The 25,549-nt window shown below is 42.9% G+C and overlaps 2 protein-coding genes across 3 annotated transcripts in view; both read right to left on the bottom strand.

The window, feature by feature from the left end:
- Positions 1-1,805, bottom strand: part of LOC115207684 (rap1 GTPase-activating protein 1) — a 144,195-nt gene extending 142,390 nt beyond the window's left edge. Inside the window, exon 1 of one of the 2 annotated variants that reach the window (XM_029775050.1) lies at positions 1,456-1,805. The gene's annotated coding sequence lies outside the window, so the exon portion shown is untranslated. The remainder of the gene's footprint in view (positions 1-1,455) is intronic. The other variant, XM_029775054.1, reaches the window with a different exon arrangement.
- Positions 1,806-14,977: 13,172 nt separating this feature from the next.
- On the bottom strand, positions 14,978-18,029 carry LOC115207198 (repetin-like). Its single transcript, XM_029774173.1, has 2 exons — positions 17,972-18,029; positions 14,978-15,549 (listed from the first exon to the last, which is right to left on the bottom strand). Exons 1-2 carry the CDS (start codon positions 18,027-18,029, stop codon positions 14,978-14,980), a joined length of 630 nt encoding a protein of 209 aa, XP_029630033.1.
- Between the last annotated feature and the right edge of the window lie 7,520 nt (positions 18,030-25,549).

The raw sequence follows: 25,549 nt of genomic DNA, 5'->3' as shown, positions 1-25,549 counted from the left end.
GTTCACTACACTACCTTAATCACTCACAGTGACTACTTAAAGAGATGGGTGGTGTTAAGGCTTAAGAGGGTGTGAATGATGCTGAATAGGCGTACTCAAAAAAGAGCTCTCCATTGTGAAAAACTTTCAAGGGGATTTTCTGGTACTTGTCTACAAAGTGGAATAACAAGTTTATCACATTTCAAGTAAGCATAACATTCCCATGGTTTCCCCCAACTGCAGTGTATGATACACCATTTTGAAGCTCTGAGTCTGTAGTTTTATAAAATGTACAAAAAAGACAATCTTGGAAATGGTACATAAGAGGTACATAAGACTCAAATGGGAAATGTAGTCACAAACGTAGTGGGATGTATCTGGTTCATGGCATATCTCATCTTATTAGTGTTAACCCTATATGATTTTCATCAACTCTAATCAAAGTCTACCGTAAAAGTGTTTATTTGTTTAGGCAATGAGCCAGTAGTGAACATGGACAAAATGCATTGGATTGCATGTAATGTACACAGTAATTATGAGGTGATATTAAATTGTTACTGAGCATCCCCATGTTGTTGTTCACTTTTATGTGAATCCATTGTCTTATTAACTCATCCAAGGCTTAATGTGCATACAGTAGCCTACCATCTGATTCTACACCACCAAGTGAGCTACTATGGGTATGTTAGAATAAAGCTTTATTTCCTGTGGTCATATTTTGCCAATGTGCATTCATCCTGACATGAACACAGAGGGACCCCAAGAAAAAATAACTTTGATACCGCTGACCTAAACCCAAAGGGTTTTGAAATGGGTTGAATGTAACTGGGAATGAAGCCTTTATCCTTGTTCTGGATAGGGCCTTGTAGGGATATTTGGAAATAAAATAAAATGTATTTCTCTACTGTAGTTGTCATCATAGTAAGGTAATAGGTATATAACTAGAGACCATGGACTGTATAACATTTGCATAATAAGGAGCTGTGTGACACCTGATATGTGGGCTTTATTTTATTCTTATTATAACTACCTGGTGAAATACCTACATACAAATATATAAACTTTTCAGTTTCATTAGGACTCATAGAGGGAAATAATTTATACAACTTGAAACCAGGTATGAAACTGTGTAGGCTGCTAAATCAAAAATAAAGGAGTTGCCACTCCTGTTGCAGGTGAAGAGGCGCTCAATAAAAAGACTGGACTGCTCTCTAGTTACTACAACCCGAGAAGTGAGCAAGATATAGCGTGCTACTATGTACATCAACAGAGCAGGTTAAGATCAGTGACTTGACTATTGCCGTTGTTTAGGCAGATCTAACCTAATTTAAGCATACTATAGAAGGCAAATAAGATGGTCGTACCTTGCGCTTTACGGGACTCGATAATCAGAGAAAGAAAAAAAATACTACAACCATAATATGGTGAAAATACAATGTGCCGACTCTTCTTATCTAAAGAATTACGGTATCTTACCTTTTGGTGGAGCCCGTGCCTCTATTGCTGAATCGGGTCCTAGATGCTGGCGCGCGACTAACCACATTACACTTGAACTCGTTGAAGGAAGGATGCTTGCATTCCTTTAAAATACGAGCAGTTCATCGATGTTTCTTCACGTCTCAAGCGTTTGGGTAGGGTAGCTTGCAATGTTTAATTGGCCCGTCTCCCCATTCAGAAAGCCTGAGAACAGAGCAGCGTGACGTTCGACCAATCCGCTCTCGACGTATCAGCGCAGATCTGCAACACTGAGCACTCTTTTTCCTAAAATGTCACAGGACCAATCCCCACAGACCCTCAATACCTAATGTTCGATACACGCCAAATAGTACCCCCAGGCAGCTAAACAATTCCATCACAACAATGGAATAATGAAGACAATCATATTCTATTGTAAAAAAAAAACTGTTTTTTTTTGTCCAAACTCATTAACCAGCATTCACTGCTGTGGAGGATTTAATGTGTCTGTAAGCTTTAGCCTTTTAATGTTTTCTCACTGTTGAAAATAAAACATCTATGTTGATTGATTTATTAGTTATTATTTTTATGAGGACACAGGCTACCTCCTGATAATCGTTATTCTCCTTGACAGAATAGCAGTAGGAAGGGACAGATAACATTCTTATTTTCCATTTAGAAGAAGGCTGCACTGTTTCCATACTTTCCTGAACAGCCTATGCCAGCAGTCTGACTCACCCATTGGCCCATGGGGATACTGGCACTGTTTTGATCTGACTTCTATTCCCTATTCAGTAGGTGAGGAATATGTCTCATCATGTGTAGACTCCCAACTGTATTTCCCAACTCCCCTCCTAGAGTACCTTCAACAGTACACATTTTTATTGTAGCCTCGGACAAGCACACCTGATTAAACTCCAAGTAATCATCAGGCCCTCAATGAGCCGAATCAGCTATGTTTATCCGGGGCTACAGCAAAAATGTGTGTTTTTTGGGGTACTCGAGGACTGGAGTTGAGAACCACTAGTGTAGACTGCTGGACAGGACATGTGCAGGGTAATCTACAGTTGCAGACTTGTATTCCCTGCTCCAATCCTATGCTTGGTTTTATACATTTCTGTTCTTTTACATCCCTCTCCTTCAAAGGCTCATCCATCTTCCTCTCTCCCACTCTCCCTGTCAATCACAGATAAGAACAGTGCTGATGTACTTCCCTGGCTGTGTTACGACTTAACCCAAACAGGGTAATTGTTTTAGCCATGGACCATGTCAGTATATGAAGCCCTGCAACAAGGGAATAACAGTATCCATCCATAAAATACACCCCAAATATTACTCCCTGTAAAATCTTAGAAAAAAGTGTACCAAAAGGTTTCTGATCAGTTGTCATAGAAACGGGAATCTTGATGTGAATCTTGGAATTGTTTCATATGACAGTCACACTAAAAAACTGTTATAGAAAATGTTCATAAAACGTATATGTCATTTTTGCTTTTCATAGAGAGATGTAGTATGCTACTGGTGAACATTAAAAAAACAATATCCACAGCCATATTAACTGTCACGTCCTGACCAGTAAAGGGTTATTTGTTATTGTAGTTTGGTCAGGGCGTGGCAGGGGGTGTTTGTTTTATGTGTTTCAGGATTTTTGGTTAATGTTCTATGTTCTATGTTATTTCTATGTTCGTTCTAGTCTTTCTATTTCTATGTTTAGTTTGTTGGGTTGACCTTCAATTGGAGGCAGCTGTTCCTCGTTGCCTCTAATTGACGGTCCTATTTAGTAGGGGTGTTTTTTCATGTGTTTTTGTGGGTAGTTGTTCCATAAGTGTAGCTGTGTGCCTCACAGGACTGGTTCGTTGTTGTTTTTGTTTAAGCGTTTGTTTTGGTTTTCTTCTCAATAAAGAAGATGAGCATACGCATTCCCGTTGCGCCTTGGTCCCATCCTTACGACGAACGTGACATTAACGCTCTATAAGCTACTCAAGACCTTCAATTCATTTTCCAGTGTCTTGAATAAGGACATGTATATCATTATATGAATGGAAGTCTTTAGGCGTAATCACACTGCACCTTAACCCAGGGCCAGTCTAGCCTGGGGCTAAGATAGCCTGGGGCTAAGAACAATGCAGTGTGAAAAGGCCTTTTGGGACAGCTGTACTGCTAAAAGTAGAACAGATTCCTATATCTAATATGAGGGCCTTTGAGTGACTCACCATTGAGTTCCTTTGTAATCTTTCTTTCAAAATATAAGCAAGGTTAAAGGCCATTAAAGCACTTTGGATTTGGCAAAATAGAAAAATGTTGAGCCTATTATTAAATCATTTGCTGTGGTCTCTCTCCAGTACGACCAAGGCCGCCCATTCCATGACTCAAGTTATTAGCTCCCATACATTTTTAAAGGTTATTAAAAAGCGGAGAGGCAAATCCCCTGTTGACTGTCTTCTCAACTGTAATGCATACAAAAAAATCCTCCAGCAACGGAACCTTCCCACTGGGCACATGACGTCAATTCAACGTCTATTCTACGTTGCTACAATTAAATGATGTGGAAACAACGTTGATGCAACCAATGTGTGCCCAGTGGGTTTCTTCATGCTATGGCATCAATTACTGTAAGGTTTACTGGCAACTTAATGGAAAGCAAATTATTTAGAGCAGCCAGCTGCTTGCCCTGTGTGGTTCCTCTTTTGTCACTGAAAAGGCCTGTAAGGGTGCTTACACCCGCACCACTTGCTCGGAATGACTGCACAGTTCAATGTGCAAAACACCAATGGTGGAAAAAGTACTCAGTTATCATACTTTAAAGTAAAGATACCAATAGAAAATGACTGAAGTAAAATCAAAAGTCATCCAGTAAAGTACTTCTGGAAAAAAAGTATAAAATCATCTATTTTTAAATGTACTTAAGTAGAGTGGTAGAAAAAGTAGTCCATTTTCATACTTGAGTAAAAGTACAAAGTAAAAGTAAATGCTATACATCAAATTCTTTATATTAAGCAAACCAGACAGCATCATTTTTACTTTTTATTTATTTATGGACAGACACTCATAATTTACAAACCCAGTAATTATGTTTAGTGAGTCCGCCAGATCAGAGGCAGTAGGGAGTACAACATGTTATATTGATGTGTGTGAATCTGAGCATAATTCTGTCCTGCATTTGAAATATAACTAGTACTTTTTGGTGTCAGGGAAAATGTATGAGAGTAAAAAGTACATATTTTCTTTAAAAATGTAGTAGAGTTAAAGTAAAAATAGGGGAAAAAAATATATAAATAGTAATGAAAAGTAAAGTAGACAGCCCAAAAACGACTTTAAAGTATTTTTTACTTAAGTACTTTAGACCACCGCAAAGCACACACTGGGCTTTCTGAAAGCCCTTTCATTCCAGTGCTGAGTCTAGAAGGCCATACAAAGCTACTTACGCTGTTCAGAATTAACTGTGTGACTTCAGAAACATATGGTCCCTTTTTTATCTAAAAGTGAAGTGGTGAAAGACTACCCTCTTGGCTGATCCTCCTGACTTTAAAAACTCTATAAAAGTGTATATTTGATGGAGGTCCAGCATGGTGAGGCAAGATGTGGCCTTAAAATCCATCCAGAGCAGAGCCTGCTGTGCAAATTCTATTTCTTTCTTTCTCCGTCCCACCTTCCCACTCTCTCTCTCTTTGTTACTCTTTTGCTCTCTCTCTCTCTCCCTCTAGGACTCAGGCTATTGGCCCAATCAGTCCTCCCACACAGCAATGGATTTTAGCTTGAGATATGGCACTGATCATCAACGATCATGTCAAATCAATATATACACAGATTAAACATTTGCAGCTCTTGTCAGATTCTAACCTTTTTTCTTTGCTTTTGAAGACTACAATAACAAATCCTTGCCATGTATAGCTGGCAACCAACTAAAAAAATCGAATTGATCCAGCTTTCTAAAATAAATAACAATTGATTTGTTTGGATGATGTTATTTTTCCACAATAACTAAAGAGACCACAGAGTATTTAGTCTTCTGTCCAGACCAAAGACTGAGAAGCGCATGAAAGAATATGGTAAAAAAAGGTCTACCTCCACCCACAAATATAAACTTTGACCCTTCAAAAAACTCTACTGTCTGCTGCACAACAAGGCCACTGGACTGTGATGACTGCTGTGCCATAATAAGTGGCTGTTGTGCAATAATAGCAACACTGCTCTCTCTGCATCAGCAGGGAGAGTCTCGGAGGCGGGCGTGCCGCGTCAGGCTTGTCAGCATTTGAGAGACCTGGCTGCAGATACACTAAGACAACTTAGATCCACATGCAGACCATTTAATTCTATATATTTTGTCTGGGTAAAGATGGAGGGTATCTCGTAGAACTAATATCTGGGTTATCACGACGCCAGGACAGCGGAGTCAATCACCACCTTTCGTAGACACCTGAAACCCCACCTCTTTAAGGAATACCTGGGATAGGATAAAGTAATCCTTCTAACCCCCCCCCCAAAAAAAAAGATATAGATATACTATTGTAAAGTGGTTGTTCCACTGGATATCATAAGGTGAATGCACCAATTTGTAAGTCGCTCTGGATAAGAGCGTCTGCTAAATGACGTAAATGTAAATGTAAATGTTAACCTCCTATATGGGGGCTTCAACCAAATTATGCCCAACAGCTGTCTAATGGATGGGATATTGACACCCATAGGACTGAGGCCAGGGCTATTCTCCAAACCTAAATGGAAAGGCCTATTTCTTGTTCAAAACAAATACATTTTCCTCATATGATTGTTATTCCCTTTGTTATTGCCCTTTTTGCTGTTGGATTATTTTTTTGTCATGGGAAATTCAATTTCAGAAATCAAAGCTTGACATTCAGAACACAAATGGTGATTATAAATTAATGTCATATTGAAAGTTGTTTCCAAGGGAAAAACTCATTACATTTCCATATAAAAATGTTTCTATCGATAAACTTTGATTGCTTACAACATGAAAGAAGTCATTACATTTGAAACGCTTAAGTGTCACTGAAGGTACATTTCACACCCAGCGAACATTCCATACTTGGGAAGCAGCACTGCAAAACATTTCCCTCATACCAAGGAAGCGTGTTCCATCCACTAAATCAAATCAAATCAAATTTTATTGGTCCCATACACGTGATTAGCAGATGTTATTGCAGGTGTAGCGAAATGCTTATACTTCTTGCTCCGACAGTGCAGTAATATCTAACAAGTAATATCTAACAAATTGCACAACATATACCCAATACACACACATCTAAGTAGGAATGAATTAAGACTATATACATATGGATGAGCGATGTCAGAGTGGAACGGACTAAGATACAGTAGAATAGTATAGAATACAGTATATACATATGGGATGAGTAATGCAAGATATGTAAACATTATAAAGTGAATGAGATACCGTAGAATAGTATTGAAAACAGTATATATGTATGAGATGAATAATGCAGACATGTAAACATTAAGTGACTAAGATACCATAGAATAGTATAGAATACAGAAAATACATATGAGCTGAGTAATGCCAGATATGTAAATATACTGCTCAAAAAAATAAAGGGAACACTTAAACAACACATCCTAGATCTGAATGAAAAAATAATCTTATTAAATACTTTTTTCTTTACATAGTTGAATGTGCTGACAACAAAATCACACAAAAATAATCAATGGAAATCCAATTTATCAACCCATGTAAAGGTCTGGATTTGGAGTCACACTCAAAATTAAAGTGGAAAACCACACTACAGGCTGATCCAACTTTGATGTAATGTCCTTAAAACAAGTCAAAATGAGGCTCAGTAGTGTGTGTGGCCTCCACGTGCCTGTATGACCTCCCTACAACGCCTGGGCATGCTCCTGATGAGGTGGCGGATGGTCTCCTGAGGGATCTCCTCCCAGACCTGGACTAAAGCATCCGCCAACTCCTGGACAGTCTGTGGTGCAACGTGGCATTGGTGGATGGAGCGAGACATGATGTCCCAGATGTGCTCAATTGGATTCAGGTTTGGGGAACGGGCGGGCCAGTCCATAGCATCAATGCCTTCCTCTTGCAGGAACTGCTGACACACTCCAACCACATGAGGTCTAGCATTGTCTTGCATTAGGAGGAACCCAGGGCCAACCGCACCAGCATATGGTCTCACAAGGGGTCTGAGGATCTCATCTCGGTACCTAATGGCAGTCAGGCTACCTCTGGCGAACACATGGAGGGCTGTGCGGCCCCCCAAAGAAATGCCACCCCACACCATGACTGACCCACCGCCAAACCGGTCATGCTGGAGGATGGTGCAGGCAGCAGAACGTTTTCCACGGCGTCTCCAGACTCTGTCACGTCTGTCACGTGCTCAGTGTGAACCTGCTTTCATCTGTGAAGAGCACAGGGCGCCAGTGGCGAATTTGCCAATCTTGGTGTTCTCTGGCAAATGCCAAACGTCCTGCACGGTGTTGGGCTGTAAGCACAACCCCCACCTGTGGACGTCGGGCCCTCATACCACCCTCATGGAGTCTGTTTCTGACCGTTTGAGCAGACACATGCACATTTGTGGCCTGCTGGAGGTCATTTTGCAGGGCTCTGGCAGTGCTCCTCCTGCTCCTCCTTGCACAAAGGCGGAGGTAGCGGTCCTGCTGCTGGGTTGTTGCCCTCGTACGGCCTCCTCCACGTCTCCTGATGTACTGGCCTGTCTCCTGGTAGCGCCTCCATGCTCTGGACACTACGCTGACAGACACAGCAAACCTTCTTGCCACAGCTCGCGTTGATGTGCCATCCTGGATGAGCTGCACTACCTGAGCCACTTGTGTGGGTTGTAGACTCCGTCTCATGCTACCACTAGAGTGAAAGCACCGCCAGCATTCAAAAGTGACCAAAACATCAGCCAGGAAGCACAGGAACTGAGAAGTGGTCTGTGGTCCCCACCTGCAGAACCACTCCTTTATTGGGGGTGTCTTGCTAATTGCCTATAATTTCCACCTGTTGTCTATTCCATTTGCACAACAGCATTTGAAATTTATTGTCAATAAGTGTTGCTTCCTAAGTGGACAGTTTGATTTCACAGAAGTGTGATTGACTTGGAGTTACATTGTGTTGTTTAAGTGTTCCCTTTATTTTTTGGAGCAGTGTATTATTAATACTGGTACCAATATGTATTGGTACCAATGTTACTGAGGCTCTAAAGGAGAAAGAGCACTCAATAGTGTTCCATAAATTGCTTTAAAGGCTCATATAGTGATCTGATATGGCTGGAAGCACTATAAGAATGTGAGTGGCTGTAAGCCTGATTGAGATTTCAGATGGTTTGTTAACATCTTAATGTAGAAATGAACACATTTACTGGACTCTTTTTCTGCTACTGCATTCAGCCACTATTGGAGAGTCTGACTGGCATTGTGATGTACAGTACCCCAATGTCTAGTACTACTGTACCATGCTATTGACGTGCATTTCATGGGTAGAGACAGAACACACAGTCTGCCAGTCTGTCAGGAGAAGTGGATTAAGGCTGCCTGATTGATGTAGACTCATTATTCATGTCCTGCCTGGCTACAGTGGAGAAATACGCAGAGAAATGTCACCATCATCTGCCAAGGAATTAGCTGCATTGTCATCCCACTTAGAACCATTGCTTATGAAACAAGAGGTACACTACATTACTAAAAGTATGTGGACACCTGCTCGTCAAACATCTCATTCCAAAATCACGTGCATTAATATGGAGTTAGTCCCCACTTTGCTGCTATAACATCCTCCACTCTTCTGGGAAGGCTTTCCACTAGATATTGGAACATTGCTGCGAGGACTTGCTTCTATTCAGCCACATAAGCATTAGTGAGGTCGGGCACTGATGTTGGGCGATTAGGTCTGGATCGCAGTCGGCATTCCAATTCATCCCAAAGGTGTTCAATGGGGTTGGGGTCAGGGCTCTGTGCTGGCCAGTCAAGTTCTTCCACATCGATCTCGACAAACCATTTCTGTATGGACCTCGCTTTCTGTACAGGGGCATTGTCATACTGAAACAGTAAAGGGCCTTCCCCAAACTGTTGCCACAAAGTTGGAAGCACAGAATCATCTAGAATGTCATTGTATGCTGTAGTGTTAAGATTTCCCTTCACTGGAATCTAGCCTGAACCATGAAAACTGCCCCAGACCATTATTCCTCCTCCACCAAACTTTACAGTTGGCACTATGCATTAGGGCAAGTAGCATACACCTCGCATCCGCCAAACCCAGATTCCCGATGAACAGTTATTGTGCTGACGTTGCTTCCGGAGGCAGTTTGGAACTGTACTGAATGTTGAAACCGAGGACAGACGATTTTATGCGCTACACGCTTCTGTACTCAGCGGTCCTGTTCTGTGAGCTTGTGTGGCCTACCACTTTGCGGCTGAGCCGTTGTTGCTTCTAGACATTTCCACTTCACAATAAAAGCACTTAAAGTTGACCGGGGCAGCTCTAGCAGGGCAGAAATTTGACGAACTCACTTGTTGGAAAGGTGGCATCCTGTGACGGTGCCACGTTGAAGGTCACTGAGCTCTTCAGTAAGGCCATTCAACGACCAATGTTTGTCTATGGAGATTGCATGGCTGTGTGCTCGATTTTATACACCTGTCAGCAACGGGTGTGGCTGAAATAGCCAAATACTCTCATTTGAAAGGGTGTCCAAATACTTTGTATATATAGTTTAAGGTGAGGCATTCTTTGTGCACTGGCCTCTAAAACAAGTCATTTAAGTCTTGATTAGGAGAGGGCATCTCGCCTACTTTATTACACACACTCTTGAGAGAATGCCAAGTCTGCAAAGCTGTCAAGGCAAAGGGTGGCTACTTGATGTAAAGTATTCAGTATTTCATCCCCACATTCGAAGGGGCTGATGATAATAATGTCTTTCCACTCCCTACCTCCAACTCCATACTGGGGTAATTAACTTAACACTGACCTAATTCACCACTCTGATGTTCATGAGTCCTATCTGATTATCTGGAATAATAGCCTTTGCCTCCAACACAATGATCTGAGCATGAGTCACGCTCTCTTTCCAAGTCCCAGGCAGCAGTAGCTAGTACGCTCCTGCTGAACTATCGCAGAACATTATGTCCCATCAGGAACATGGTACAGTATTAATAGGTTCCCTTCCAACCGATGTTGTCTATGAGTCAGGCTGTGCTTACATTTCAGAGAGGGTTGTGAGGAGGCGTTCAATCATGCCTGCTTTTGTGGTTGGTTCTGGGAAAAATTTTTTTGCTGACTTGATGCTGATAACTTCCACAGTATCACATTTGAGGTAAGACCCAGATGCAGACAGTGTAGAAGTAACAAGAGTCTATTACAACCACAGGGGCAGGCAAACGACAGGTCAAGGCAGGCAGGGGTCAGTAATCCAGAAAGGGTGTAATGGGTCCAGAACGGCAGGCAGTCTCAGGGTCAGGGCAGGCAGGCAGGGGTCAATAATTCAGAACGGTGGGGTAAGGTACAAAACGGCCGGTAGTCTCAGGGTCAGGGCAGGCAGAACAGTCAAAACCAGGTAGGACTAGAAAACAGGAGCAGGAAACCAGGCAGGAGCAGGGAAACAAACACTGGTAGGTTTTACGAACAAAACGAACTGGCAACAGACAAACAGATAACACAGGTATAAATACACAGGGGATAATGGGGAAGATGGGCGACACCTGGAGGTGGGTGAAGACAAACACAAAGACAGGTGAAACAGATCATGGCTTTCTTTGTAGTTACGTTTCCCTTAGGTATAACTGTGGTGATGCAACTGTGCAGTATGTTATCAGTGAAGGATTAATATTAAACAGCATGATGCCTGGGCCAAAGCATTCTTCTGTAATCATCATCAACATCAATATAATTGATGTTTACAACAGACTCTTGATATTATTGACATGTTCACTTCTATGAACAGGTTGAGAAATCACATAGGAGTGAGAAAGATCCAGCCAGCGTGTCTACTAAAATTTTGTGATCGTTTTTTTTTGTTGCCTGGGAAGACCTTAGGAAAGAATGCTGAATTATATTATAGGAATGAGCTAATTGTACTTTATAATTTACATCAACTCCCTCCACTCCCCCCCCCCCAATTAAGTCACACACTACAGTGCTGCACTCAAGGAGAGTTTGCTGTGTGTAACTGTCCATGGCTGTAGATTACGGTTGTTTTTTCTAAGATGTCCTCTGTCCTCTCTAGGGCTGGAGGAGTGCATTTCAAATCCTCTGGGCAGGAAAGAACTGGGAGAGGATAGGCTGGCTGCATGTTCCATTGAGCGGGGGATCAATACGTTCCTAGTTTAATCGGGGACCTTGTGTAATCAGCTAGCACATTAGTGGTGGGCGCCCCTGGGCAAAGAGCCTCACTGACTGGTGCACCCCATGATTGCAGGCAGGCCCATGAAGAGAGAGTGGGGGTGTGTAATTGTACTTTCTAAGGGTTGAGGTACAAGGGGTATTTGTCCTCAGTCAAGAACAGGTGAAATTTGGTAAATGGTTTGGTTGGTAGGTGACTGTGCTGTATATACAGTATGTTTGTATTTGTGGGAGAGAATTCTTTGTGGACATCGTCCTCTACCTAGTCCTGTACAACATTTTACATTTACATTTTAGTAATTTAGAAGACACTCTTATCCAGTGCATTAGGGTTAAGTGGGTTAAGTGCCTTGCTCAAGGGCAGATTGTCAAATTTTTGGGAATTGAACCACAAACCTTTCAGTTACTGGCCCAAAGCTCTTAACTGCTAGGCTACCTGCCACCAATATCTCACAATATTAATTAAACATTATCTTGGTTCAGCTCAAAATGCACGGACGACCTGGTAGCCAGTAGTGACATGGGTGTGTTCATCATTAGTGCACTTGAACTGCTACACTATGCATGAAATACACATTTGGCATGTCTGTAAGGATTCATCAAACAAAGCTGATATTTTCTTTCTGATCATTCATCACATGGCAGAAGGCGTTCTATTGACCCCACTGGACAGCAGGTCAGACAATAGAGAAACTACCTAGCAAGAGCATAGCTGCATAGATGCACTCATTGAAATGTAACATCCCTACCTCTCCCACCTACTGTGATCATATCAGCCTTTTCCAGCATCCTACACCATCACTTCACCATCACCATGCAGCTCCATTCCTCCTACCTCCTGAGGCCTTTCTAACCTGTATCCACAACCAGGTGGGAGCAGCCCAGCAGGAGTTCCAAACCAAAGAAGTACAAAACCAATCCGCAGTGGTTAGTCACTCCAATGTTTACATAGCTCATTGACAGGAAATGTGCAATTACTGGGAAAACTCGGATTATTTATCTATGTAAGCATTCTTATTAATGGAGCAGTGTGAGATGCACCATGCACCACACATTTAGCTGGGCTTCTGCTCTTTTTCTTCAGCTAGCTGGCATATTTTGATTAGTTGGCACTGTGTGTGTTGAGCCCTCTGAAAATGTGAGCAGTGATAATTGTATAACTACATCAGCAAATCCTAACCCCTGCGTTGCCCGGGTTAGGGTTTGGCCGGGGTAGGCCATCATTGTAAATAAGAATTTGTTCTTAACTGACTTGTGTGCGTTGCCCTGCAACATCCGGAAAACCCCTGGCCCATAGGTGTGCTGTGCACTATGCTGAATGTCCTTCTACATTATGACTGAGCTGAGGCTCAGAGTGAATCCTGGTTGTCATGGTGACTGAGTTAGGTCCTGTCCTGTCCTGTCCTGGTGGTTGTGGGGTGCTGTGTTCAGGAATAATATCCCCAAGACAGGTCACTTTGGGTCTGTCACACACAGAGAGAGATAGAGAGAGAGAGAGAGAGAGAGAGAGAGAGAGAGAGAGAGAGAGAGAGAGAGAGAGAGAGAGAGAGGAGCAGCAATGCATATGCAAGCTGGGTGAGCTGTCCTGTACTACAAGCTCAATATGGCTCCTGTGGGACAGAAAACCTCCTCTCTGTGGCAGGCCTGGTGAATTATGGATGCATTCCTCCCTGCAGCAGACCCACACAGCATGGTGTTATGACTGTGACCAGCTTGATCTCTCTCTCCACCTCCTGAGTGGCGCAGCTGTTTAAGAGACTGCATCTCAGTGCTAGCGATGTCACTACAGACCTTGGTTCGATTCCAGGCTGTATCACAACCGGCTGTGATTGGGAGTCCCATAGGGTGACGCCCAATTGGCCCTGCGTCGCCCGGGTTAGGGTTTGGCCGGGGTAGGCCGTCATTGTAAATAAGAATTTGTTCTTAACTGACTTGTCTATTTAAATAAAGGTTTAAAATAAAATAAAATAAATAAACACCTTACTAAACCTTCAGCCAAGCATTTCTGTATTCTGTGCAGATATTTGTATATGGACTGCTGCTACATGATAGAGATATCATAATATCTCCAAACATCCAGACCCATTCATTGAAATGAAGAGTAGGCTGTTAGCAAACATGAAAGTGGGCCAGCAGCTGTTAGTAATTTGCCTTCCTAATAGGGATATTACTTTAACGTACCATTGACAGAATTACAGATACTATTTAGAGCACGTTTAGATCACTTTTGTGATCTCATGCTAATTAGTACAATTCATTACAATATGATGCTAATACAGTGCTATGAAATAATTAGCACACACAAAATTAGCAAGCATGCACCCGCAAACACTCATACACACATGTACACTCTAAGCATTCAGCACACACACACACACACACACACACACACACACACACACACATAAACCACGAGTGACCAATCTTACATTTCTATCTTTCCTGGCCTGGGTGTGAAAAGAGGGCTCTAAATTGTTCTGACCTTAAAATATTGAAGGGAAAATAATATGCTTCAGGGACCACTTGTTCCCTGTGTAGCTTTTTTCTCTCTCTTAACCTCCTCTTAAATGTCAAATGTGCTTCTCACTTGCTGGTCTGCAACACAATACCACTATATATACCATCTCAATGTTTGGAATGATAATGGGGATGTGGTATACTGCTCATTGACATTCTGGATGGTCCTAGCCAGAGCTCCATCTAATTAAGACATTCACACAGCCTTCAGGGTAACGCAAGTAGAGTTTTATTCAGTGACTTGTATGAGACACAACTGTCAAGGGGAAATGGATGCTTCATAAACAACAGGCAAATTGAATTCTTTATGTCTCAGCAACCTTGCTATCAAAAATACTTGATACTTTCCCCATCTTGCATCACAGTGCTGTACAGGAGATCTCTGGGTTAGAAATAATCTTGGGAGAGAATGCCACCTGTCTCAGGGGATTAACCCTGGTTTCTAATACCATGGTGTCTGGCCTTACATCTATCTATGTTTTTGACAATTTTCACTTGAATGGGAATCATGGTCACATTAATTCAGTGCCACCTTTCCACCTTTTGTCTGTGGTTACCCTTTTGAACCCAGGACTCAAATCCCAGCACTGGGGACATGATTCGAGAATATCCCCTGCTGTGCTTTCAACACAGAATAAGGTCCTCTATTATGTTCCCTGTAGAGCTCTCTCCTCCCCCATGTCCTCCTCACCCCTTTATGTTTGCTTCAGCTCCTCAGCATCCACCCACTGCTGCCCTGCTGCTGTCCTGCTTGCTGCTGCTGCCCTGCTTGCTGCTGCTGTCCTGCTTGCTGCTGCTGCCCTGCTTGTGGCTGCTGTCCTGCTTGCTGCTGCTGTCCTGCTTGCTGCTGCTGTCCTGCTTGCTGCTACTGCCCTGCTTGTGGCTGCTGTTCTGCTTGCTGCTGCTGCCCTGCTTGTGGTTGCTGCCCTGCTTGTGGCTGCTGTCCTGCTTGCTGCTGCTGTCCTGCTTGTGGCTGCTGTCCTGCTTGTGGCTGCTGTCCTGCTTGTGGCTGCTGTCCTGCTTGCTGCTGCTGTCCTGCTTGTGGCTGCTGTCCTGCTTGTGGCTGCTGTCCTGCTTGTGGCTGCTGTCCTGCTTGTGGCTGCTGTCCTGCTTGTGGCTGCTGTCCTGCTTGCTGCTGCTGTCCTGCTTGTGGCTGCTGTCCTGCTTGTGGCTGCTGTCCTGCTTGTGGCTGCTGTCCTGCTTGTGGCTGCTGTCCTGCTTGTGGCTGCTGTCCTGCTCCAGTAGCCTTGTTGTTCTATGCACGGTGGGGCTTTCTCTCTTTTTCTCTCTCAAGATTTATGTCATTGTTGCTGCTGAGATTGTGTCACTCCCTGACATCTTTCAGAATTTCAAACTGTTTTAGATTGTAAAAGCTGATGTATGATGTCCACAGACCCAATGGAAGAAACAACAAAAAAATAAAAAAGAAGGAAAACGCTAGTTAGAATGATAAAGGCATATGGATTTGGTTGAATAAAAACTCATTTTAATGAATTCCCTGCAAAGCACTGTTGCCTGTCTTACATTATAAAACCAAATAACATGTGTTCTGACATCAGTAAGCCATTTGGAGGGGGGGGAGAGAGAGAGACACAGACAGACAGACAGACAGACAGACAGACAGACAGACAGACAGACAGACAGACAGACAGACAGACAGACCGCCCGCCCGCCCGCCCGCCCGCCCAAGGAATGGATGGTTCTTTACTAGATTCACCCAAGCATGGTGATGGCTTCCGGGCCTCTGGGAATTACAGGATTTGCATAACGGTGGCCTTGATGACATGCCTTTGCTGTAATTGCTATCAGGAGGGAAACGTGTTGTTAATTAATGCAACCCATTTAATGTGAATGATATACAGTAAATGAGGCTAGAGATGTCTAGAGGTATTCTCCTCCCCTTCCAGGTGTCATACCTCTGTGATTCCTGTGACTGACTCTCTTTGATAACAAACCCTAAGCATATGTCAAGGATCTAACACATATATCTAAGAGAGGTAGGCATAGTACGGTCTGTTATCAAAGAGACCCTTTACAGTTTTGTTTTTTTTCCTGGCAAATTATAATAATTCCTCTTATTCCTCTTAATCATTGGATATCAAAAGGAGAATGTCAAATTTAGCTGACATGGTTGGTCAGAGCTGTCTGTTGGGCTGAGAGTCAAAATGTGGGTTTCATTTGAATTTCAACCTCATGTAACTGCATGTGATAACAAGTGCACATTAGAAAGTATAATGTATTTGAACACATCCAATCTTGTTCAGAGAAACAATAATATGAGTCATCATGGTAGTACATTTTCTGCAGATGAGGAAATTATAGAACACTGTAGACTGCAGAGAGAAGCATGCATGCATGTATACGCACACTGACACACACACGCACATGTAACAGAGTTCAGAACGTAGCGTAAGCTCACTCCACAGCTAGCTTGAAATGTCGCGGATGAAACCTTTTTTGGGTGGCTCAAACCGTTGGAACGTTGTCAAGGAGGGCAGTAACGTGTATTAGCAAGGCAGATGTCCCGAGTTCCAGCCAGGTATGAGTCAAATCAGGGGGAAGTGGTACTCGCTAAGCAAGCAACGCGATGTCGGTAACACACACACACACACAATGCACCCTATTTTGAAATGAATCTCTGGTTGCTGTCACACCTTCATACAGTATAGGTCACTATACAACTCAAACAGATTTACATCAGCATCATCTGTGAAGGTTTCATTGAAATATGATCCAACTTCCATGTTCAACATTATATTGTGGTACATAATTTTTCCATGAATCAGGTAAAAAATATACAGCAGTCATTAATGTGGCTGTAGGCAGCGGGCCAGTGGGGAGCATCTCTCAGGGCATGACAGGGGGTGCACAGAAATGGCATGATCACCAGGGGCACGAGCTAATGAACACACCACAGGAGCAATAACAATAACAAAAACAATGGGAGCGCACAGCTACAGGACTCTAAACAGCGGAGAATAGGATTATGTATATTCGTGTGTGTGTGTGTGTGTGTGTGTGTGTGCGCGCGTGTACGTGCGTGCGTGCGTGTGTGAGAGTGTCTGTGTGTGTGTGCATACGTTTGTGTGCACACGTGTGTGTGTATGTGTGTATGTGCTTCGCTGCAAGGGCCGTATTCTGACCTTGACTTAATTCCCTAACAATTCCACCACCTTTACACGGAAACCATGAATAAGCTCTAGTGAACCTACCAATTCCAAGTGGAAAACGCATCTAGTTAATTTGTTCCGATAGAAATAATACTATTTTCCATGCAATGTAATTTACAACTTGTTAAGAGCTATTGATAAGATCTAGGTAAATGAGTAATCTGTTTGGATAAGGGAATTGTAAATATAAATGACACTTGTTTTAGATCTATTTTACCTTATAATCGCTGGAGACAAATGTGAAACCAGTCATATGGCAGCAAACAAGAGCATATCAACATATCAACTTTCCAACAGTAAAGTTGATGAAATACTGTGCCTTTATGCAGATTTTAAATTGTATGGCTTTTTAACTTAGAGGGATGGGCACTCTCAAAAGTCTTCATTATAGGCTACACCAAGTTCCTCTGTTTCCTATTTGTATCATATTAAATATTAGCAACTATCATTATCGACCGTCAGTAGGCCTAATAAAGAAAAATATTCAACTGCCAATTTAGTTGGTATAGCCGACATTATCACTCACTGTTTTGTTCACCTTCATTTGCTTCCTCTGTAAACGGCGTTACATCCGTGTGGTTGTTGCTGAGGATCATTAGTGGTTGTTGCTGAGCATCATTAGTAACAGTTGATAATATAAAAAAATGATATGTAGGCTAATTAAATCGTTATGGAGCAGAGAGCAGACCAAGCTGTAACAATCTGAACCTGACTCTTGCTGCAATACTTAGCCCTGTCATTACAGTTCCATGGTTAGTGCAGGCAATAGATGAGGGTATAGTCTACTATTGTACACTATTCTCCCGATTATAATTATATGTGCACTATGTGACAATTTTAAGAATTAATCAAACTACCGTTTTCTTTCTTTCGTGCATAAAGGCTATCCAAACTTGTTTTTTATTATTTATAAATACTTTCCTAAACCTAAACGATGGCTTTCTTTCATTGATCCCTAATATTCTGAAGCCGTTCTCTCGATATATTCTAGTGAGACTGTTGACAAAATTCGAATTAAAGGTACACCCTGTTTAAAGGGATGGCTTACGATAAATGTAAAGAAACTCCTATTGAATGAAAACTCCTTGAGAAAATCTGTTGGCCAGCAAGCGGAAGGGTTTTCAGCGGTTAAATTAAATGTATTCAGAGTTTGCAAGGGAACCACGCATGTAAAGCCCATAACGCAAGTAGAGATACTGGGGTGCAAAGGAGCAAAATAAATAAATAAATACAGTATGGGGATGAGGTAGTTGGATGGGCTATTTACAGACGGGCTATGTACAGGTACAATGATATGTGAGCTGCTCTGACAGCTGGTGCTTGAAGTTAGTGAGGGAGATAAGAGTCTCCAGCTTCAGCGATTTTTGCAGTTCGTTCCAGTCATTGGCAGCAGAGAACTGTAAGGAGAGTTGGCTAAAGGAGGAATTGGCTTTGGGGGTGACCAGTGAAATATACCTGCTGGAGCGCGTGCTGCAGGTGGGTGCTGCTATGGTGACCAGTGAACTGAGATAAGGTGGGGCTTTACCTAGCAAAGACTTGTAGATGACCTGGAGCCAGTGGGTTTGGCAACAAGTATGAAGCGAGGGCCAGCCAACGAGAGCATACAGGTCGCAGTGGTGGGTAGTATATGCGGCTTTGGTGACAAAATGGATGGCACTGTGATAGACTGCATCCAATTTGTTGAGTAGAGTGTTGGAGGCTATTTTGTAAATGACATCACCGAAGTCGAGGATTGGTAGGATGGTCAGTTTTACGAGGGTATGTTTGGCAGCATGAGTGAAGGATGCTGTGTTGCGAAATAGGAAGCCGATTCTAGATTTAATTTTGGATTGGAGATGCTTAATGTGGGTCTGGAAGGAGAGTTTACAGTCTAACCAGACACCTAGGTGTTTGTAGTTGTCCACATATTCTAGGTCAGAACCGTCCAGAGTAGTGATGCTGGACGGGCGGGCAGGTGTGGGCAGCGATCGGTTGAAGAGCATGCATATAGTTTTACTTGCATTTAAGAGCAGTTGGAGGCCATGGAAGGAGAGTTGTATGGCATTGAAGCTCGTCTGGAGGTTAGTTAGCACAGTGTCCAAAGAAGGGCCAGAGGTATACAGAATGGTGTTGTCTGCGTAGAGGTGGATCAGAGAATCACCAGCAGCAGGAGCGACATTATTAATGTATACAGAGAAGAGAGTCGGCCCAAGAATTGAACCCTGTGGCACCCCCATAGAGACTGCCAGAGGTCCGAACAACAGGCCCTCCGATTTGACACACTGAACTCTATCAGAGAAGTATATAAAAGGCGAGGCAGTCATTTGAGAAACCAAGGCTGTTGAGTGTGCCGATAAGAATGTGGTGATTGACAGAGTCGAAAGCCTTGGCCAGGTCGATGAATACGGCTGCACATTATTATCTCTTATCGATGGCGCTTATGATATCGTTTAGGACCTTGAGCGTGGCTGAGGTGCACCCATGACCACCTCAGAAGCCAGATTGCATAGCGGAGAAGATACGGTGGGATTCGAAATGGTAGGTGATCTGTTTGTTAACTTTGCTTTCGAAGACCTTAGAAAGGCAGGGTAGGATAGATATAGGTCTGTAGCAGTTTGGGTCTAGAGTGTCTCCCCCTTTGAAGAAGGGGATGACCGCGGCAGCTTTCCAATCTTTGGGGATCTCAGACGATACGAAAGAGAGGTTGAACAGGCTAGTAATAGGGGTTGCAACAATTTTGGCAGATAATTTTAGAAAGAGAGGGTCCAGATTGTCAAGCTCGGCTGATTTGTAGGGGTCCAGATTTTGCAGCTCTTTCAGAACATCAGCTATCTGGATTTGGGTGAAGGAGAAATGGGGAAGGCTTGAGCGAGTTGCTGTGGGGGGTGCAGGGCAGTTGACCGGGGTAGGGGTAGCCAGGGGAAAGCATGGCCAGCCGTAGAAAAATGCTTCTTGAAATTCTCAATTATCGTGGATGTATCGGTGGTGACAGTGTTTCCTAGCCTCAGTGCAGTGGGCACCTGGGAGGAGGTGCTCTTATTCTCCATGGACTTTACAGTGTCCCAGAACTTTTTTGAGTTTGTGCTACAGGATGCAAATTTCTGTTTGAAAAAGCTAGCCTTAGCTTTCCTAACTGCTTGTGTATATTGGTTCTTATCTTCCCTGAAAAGTTGCATATCACGGGGGCTATTTGATGCTAATGCAGTACGCCACAGGATGTTTTTGTGCTGGTCAAGGGCAGTCAGGTCTGTAGTGAACCAAGGGCTGGAGTGAACCAAGGGCTATATCTGTTCCTGGTTCTACATTTTTTGAATGGGGCATGCTTATTTAAGATGGTGTGGAAGGCACTTTTAAAGAATAACCAGGCATCCTCTACTGACGGGATGAGGTCAATATCCTTCCAGGATACCCGGGCCAGGTCGATTAGAAAGGCCTGCTCGCTGAAGTGTTTTAGGGAGCGTTTGACAGTGATGAGGGGTGGTCGTTTGACCGCAGACCCATTACGGATGCAGGCAATGAGGCAGTGATCGCTGAGATCTTGGTTGAAGACAGCAGAGGTGTATTTGGAGGGCAAGTTGCTTAGGATGATATCTTTGAGGGTGCCCGTGTTTATGGATTTGGGGTTGTACCTGGTAGGTTCATTGATAATTTGTGTGAGATTGAGGGCATCAAGCTTAGATTGTAGGATGGCCGGGGTGTTAAGCATGTCCCAGTTTAGGTCACCTAACAGCACAAGCTCTGAAGATAGATGGGGGGCAATCAATTCACCAATGGTGTCCAGGGCACAGCTGGGGGCAGAGGGTGGTCTATAGCAACCATAGTACTGTAGGCTACACAGATACAAAGGTTTATCATTGTTTGACCTTGTGTTTATGTAAATAGGTCCCAGCTGCAAACACCATGCTGGAAAGTGCATGAGTGTATAGCTACAACAGAGAAACATGGCAGCTGGAATAGGCTTGCCTCCAATCTACAAACGATCTACACAGTATGTTGGGGGACATGATGCTCAGTGCTGCAGATATCAAACATCCCATGAAGAATGTAAGCCCAAGGATAATTTTCACCATCCCAAATAATGTGGAATATCTCAAGACGGGAGATACAGGGAATATTCTCTCTCTCTCTGGCTGACATTATGATTTGGCAGTAAGGTGGAAATATCATACTTTCTGTAGGTGTTTCAGTGGCCCATGAAGCAAATTTGAGCCCTCTACCTTAGCCTTCAGCTGTGTTACCTAGTAAGATCTCATCTATTGATTAACAGCTAACTCCAGCTCATACAAATCTATCATCATCTCTATTACCTATGTGAGGTTATGTGGAGGATGATATTGACATAGTCCATGCAGTTATGTAGTGGACAAAAGATGATTGAGACCTATGAATACCCAAATATCAAAGGGGATATGCATTAATTGTATCTATAAATGGACCTTTACAGTACAACAAACATTTTTTTTAAGTAAATAGGAATGACCCAATGTGTGATTGGTCTTGGGATGAATTTCATGTCATACAAGGTATTAATAAAAAATCCTAGCTGGAGCACTGAGAAGAGGAGGCCGTGCCAACAACAATTAGGCCTGCCTGGAAAAGGAGACAATCTATGTCAGATGCAGCCCATGCCTGTTAATAGAGGTCAATTGATATTTTCCCTCTTTCTCTGTGAGCTGTAGACCCCTCTGCTCTCCACATACCAATCAAGACCAGCATAGGCCTATCAGCATCACGTTTGCATTTAACGCCAAACGTGCCTTTGAGTTAGTTAATCTTATACATGTTAGGAAACCCTTTAATGTGCTGTATGTAAGTGTGGGGGGGATGGGGGGGGGGCAGCCTCAGTGTTTGAGATGGGTGACAGGCGGCCATATCCTGGAGGATGGGTCTATCTCAGTGTGAGATGAGACCATATACCCTGAGTGTACAAAACACCTGCTCTTTCCACGACTGCTCTTTCCCCTATTACAGGGGCTGAGTCACTGGCTTACTGGTGCTCTTCCATGCTGTCCCTAGGAGGGGTGCGTCACTTGAGTGGGTTGAGTCACTGATGTGGTCTTCCTGTCTGGGTTGGCCCCCCCTTGGGTTGTGCCGTGGCGGAGATCTTTGTGGGCTATACTCGGCCTTGTCTCAGGATGGTAAGTTGGTGGTTGAAGCTATCCCTCTAGTGGTGTGGGGGCTGTGCTTTGGCAAAGTGGGTGGGGTTATATCCTGCCTGTTTGGTGCTGTCCGGGGGTATCATCGGATGGGGCAACAGTGTCTCCTAACCCCTCCTGTCTCAGCCTCCAGTATTTATGCTGCAGTAGTTTATGTGTCGGGGGGCTAGGGTCAGTCTGTTATATCTGGAGTATTTCTCCTGTCTTATCCGGTGTTCTGTGTGAATTTAAGTATGCTCTCTCTAATTCTCTCTTTCTCTCTCTTGGAGGACCTGAGCCCTAGGACCATGCCTCAGGACTACCTGGCATGATGACTCCTTATTGTCCCCAGTCCACCTGGCCGTGCTGCTGCTCCAGTTTCAACTATTCTGCCTGCGGCTATGGAACCCTGACCTGTTCACTGTGATTACTATTATTTGACCATGCTGGTCATTTATGAACATTTGAACATCTTGGCCATGTTCTGTTATAATCTCCACCCGGCACAGTCAGAAGAGGACTGGCCACCCCTCATAGCCTGGTTCCTCTCTAGGTTTCTTCCTAGGTTTTGGCCTTTCTAGGGAGTTTTTCCTAGCCACCGTGCTTCTACACCTGCATTGCTTGCTGTTTGGGGTTTTAGGCTGGGTTTCTGTACAGCACTTTGATATATCAGCTGATGTAAGAAGGGCTATATAAATACATTTGATTTGATTTTGATGACATAGACTGACCGGGTGAATCCAGGTGAAAGCTATGATCCCTTATTGATGGCACCTGTTAAATCCACTTCAATCTATGTAGATGATTTGAGACATGGATTGTGTACATGTGCCATTCAGAGGGTGAATGGGCAAGACAAAATATTTAAGTGCTTTTGAATGGGGTATGCCGCTTGCTTGGTGGTACCCCTTGCTTAGTGATGTTGCAGACTCAGGGGCCTTTCAGAACAGGTATATATATATTTACAGTTGAAGTCGGAAGTTTACATACACCTTAGTCAAATACATTTAAACACATTTTTCATAATTCCTGACATTTAATCCCAGTAAAAATTCCCTGTTTTAGCTCAGTTAGGATTACCACTTTATTTTAAGAATGTGAAATGTCAGAATAATAGTAGAGAGAATGATTTATTTCAGCTTTTATTTCTTTCATCACATTCCCAGTGGGTCATTAGTTTACATACACTCAATTAGTATTTGGTAGTATTGCCTTTAAATGGATTAACTTGGGTCAAATGTTTCGGGTAGCCTTCCACAAGCTTCCCACAATAAGTTGGGTTGAATTTTGGCCCATTCCTCCTGACAGATCTGGTGTAACTGAGTCAGGTTTGTAGGCCTCCTTGCTCACACACACTTTTTCAGTTCTGCCCACACATTTTCTATTGGATTGAGGTCAGGGCTTTGTGATGGCCACTCCAATACCTTGACTTTGTTGTCCTTAAGCCATTTTGCCACAACTTTGGAAGTATGCTTGGGGTCATTGTCCATTTGGAAGACTCATTTGTGACCAAGCTTTAACTTCCTGACTGATGTCTTGAGATGTTGCTTCAATATATCCACATAATTATCCATCCTCATGATGCCATCTATTTTGTGAAGTGCACCAGTCCCTCCTGCAGCAAAGCACCCCCACAACATAATGTTGCCACCCCCATGCTTCACGGTTGCAAGCATCCCCCTTTTTCCTCCAAATATAACGATGGTCGTTATGGACAAAAAGTTATATTTTTGTTTCATCAGACCAGAGGACATTTCTCCAAAAAGTACGATCTTTGTCCCCATGTGCAGTTGCGAACCGTAGTCTGGCTTTTTTATGGCAGTTTTGGAGCAGTGGCTTCTTCCTTGCTGAGCGGCCTTTCAGGTTATGTCGATATAGGACTCGTTTTAGTGTTGATATAGATACTTTTGTGCCTGTTTCCTCCAGCATCTTCACAAGGTCTTTTGCTGTTGTTCTGGGATTGATTTGCACTTTTCGCAACAAAGTGCGTTCATCTCTAGGAGACAGAACGCGTCTCCTTCCTGAGCGGTATGACAGCTGAGTGGTCCCATGGTGTTTATACTTGCATACTATTGTTTGTACAGATGAACGTGGTACCTTCAGGCGTTTGGAAATTGCTCCCAAGGATGAACCAGACTTGTGGAGGTCTACAATCTTTTTCTGAGGTCTTGGCTGATTTCTTTTGATTTTCCCATGATGTCAAGCAAAGAGGCACTGAGTTTGAAGGTAGACTTTGAAATACATCCACAGGTACACCTCCAATTGACTCAAATGATGTCAATTAGCCTATCAGAAGCTTCTACATCCATGACATCATTTTCTGGAATTTTCCAAGTTGTTTAAAGGCAGTCAACTTAGTGTATGTAAACTTCTGACCCACTGGAATTGTGATACAATGAATTATAAACAATTGTTGGAGAAATTACTTGTTTCATGCACACAGTAGATGTCCTAACCGACTTGCCAAAACTATAGTTTGTTAACAAGAAATTTGTAGAGTGGTTGAAAAATGAGTTTTAATGACTCCAACCTAAGTGTATGTAAACTTCCGACTTCAACTGTATATATATATATATATATATATATATATATATATATACTGAGATCATGTGACAGATCATGTGACACTTAGATTGCACACAGGTGAATTTTATTTAACTAATTATGTTACTTCAGATGGTAATTGCTTGCACCAGATCTTATTTAGGGGCTTCATAGCAAAGGGGGTGAATACATATGCACGCATCATTTTTCTGTTTTATATTTTTTTGAATTTTTTGAAACAAGTAATTGTTTTCATTTCACTTCACCAATATGGACTATTTTGTGTATGTCCATTACATGAAATCCAAATAAAAATCCATTTAAATTACAGGTTGTAATGCAACAAAATAGGAGAAACGCCAAGGGTGATGAATACTTTTGCAAAGCACTGTATCAGATAAAAAGGTGCACCGAACGTTTCAAATCCAACATTATGAATAAACCATGACAGAGTATGA

Source organism: Salmo trutta, chromosome 14, assembly GCF_901001165.1.
Source record: "Salmo trutta chromosome 14, fSalTru1.1, whole genome shotgun sequence".
Lineage (NCBI taxonomy): Eukaryota > Metazoa > Chordata > Actinopteri > Salmoniformes > Salmonidae > Salmo > Salmo trutta.
This window is presented reverse-complemented; position numbering and strand designations above follow the sequence as displayed.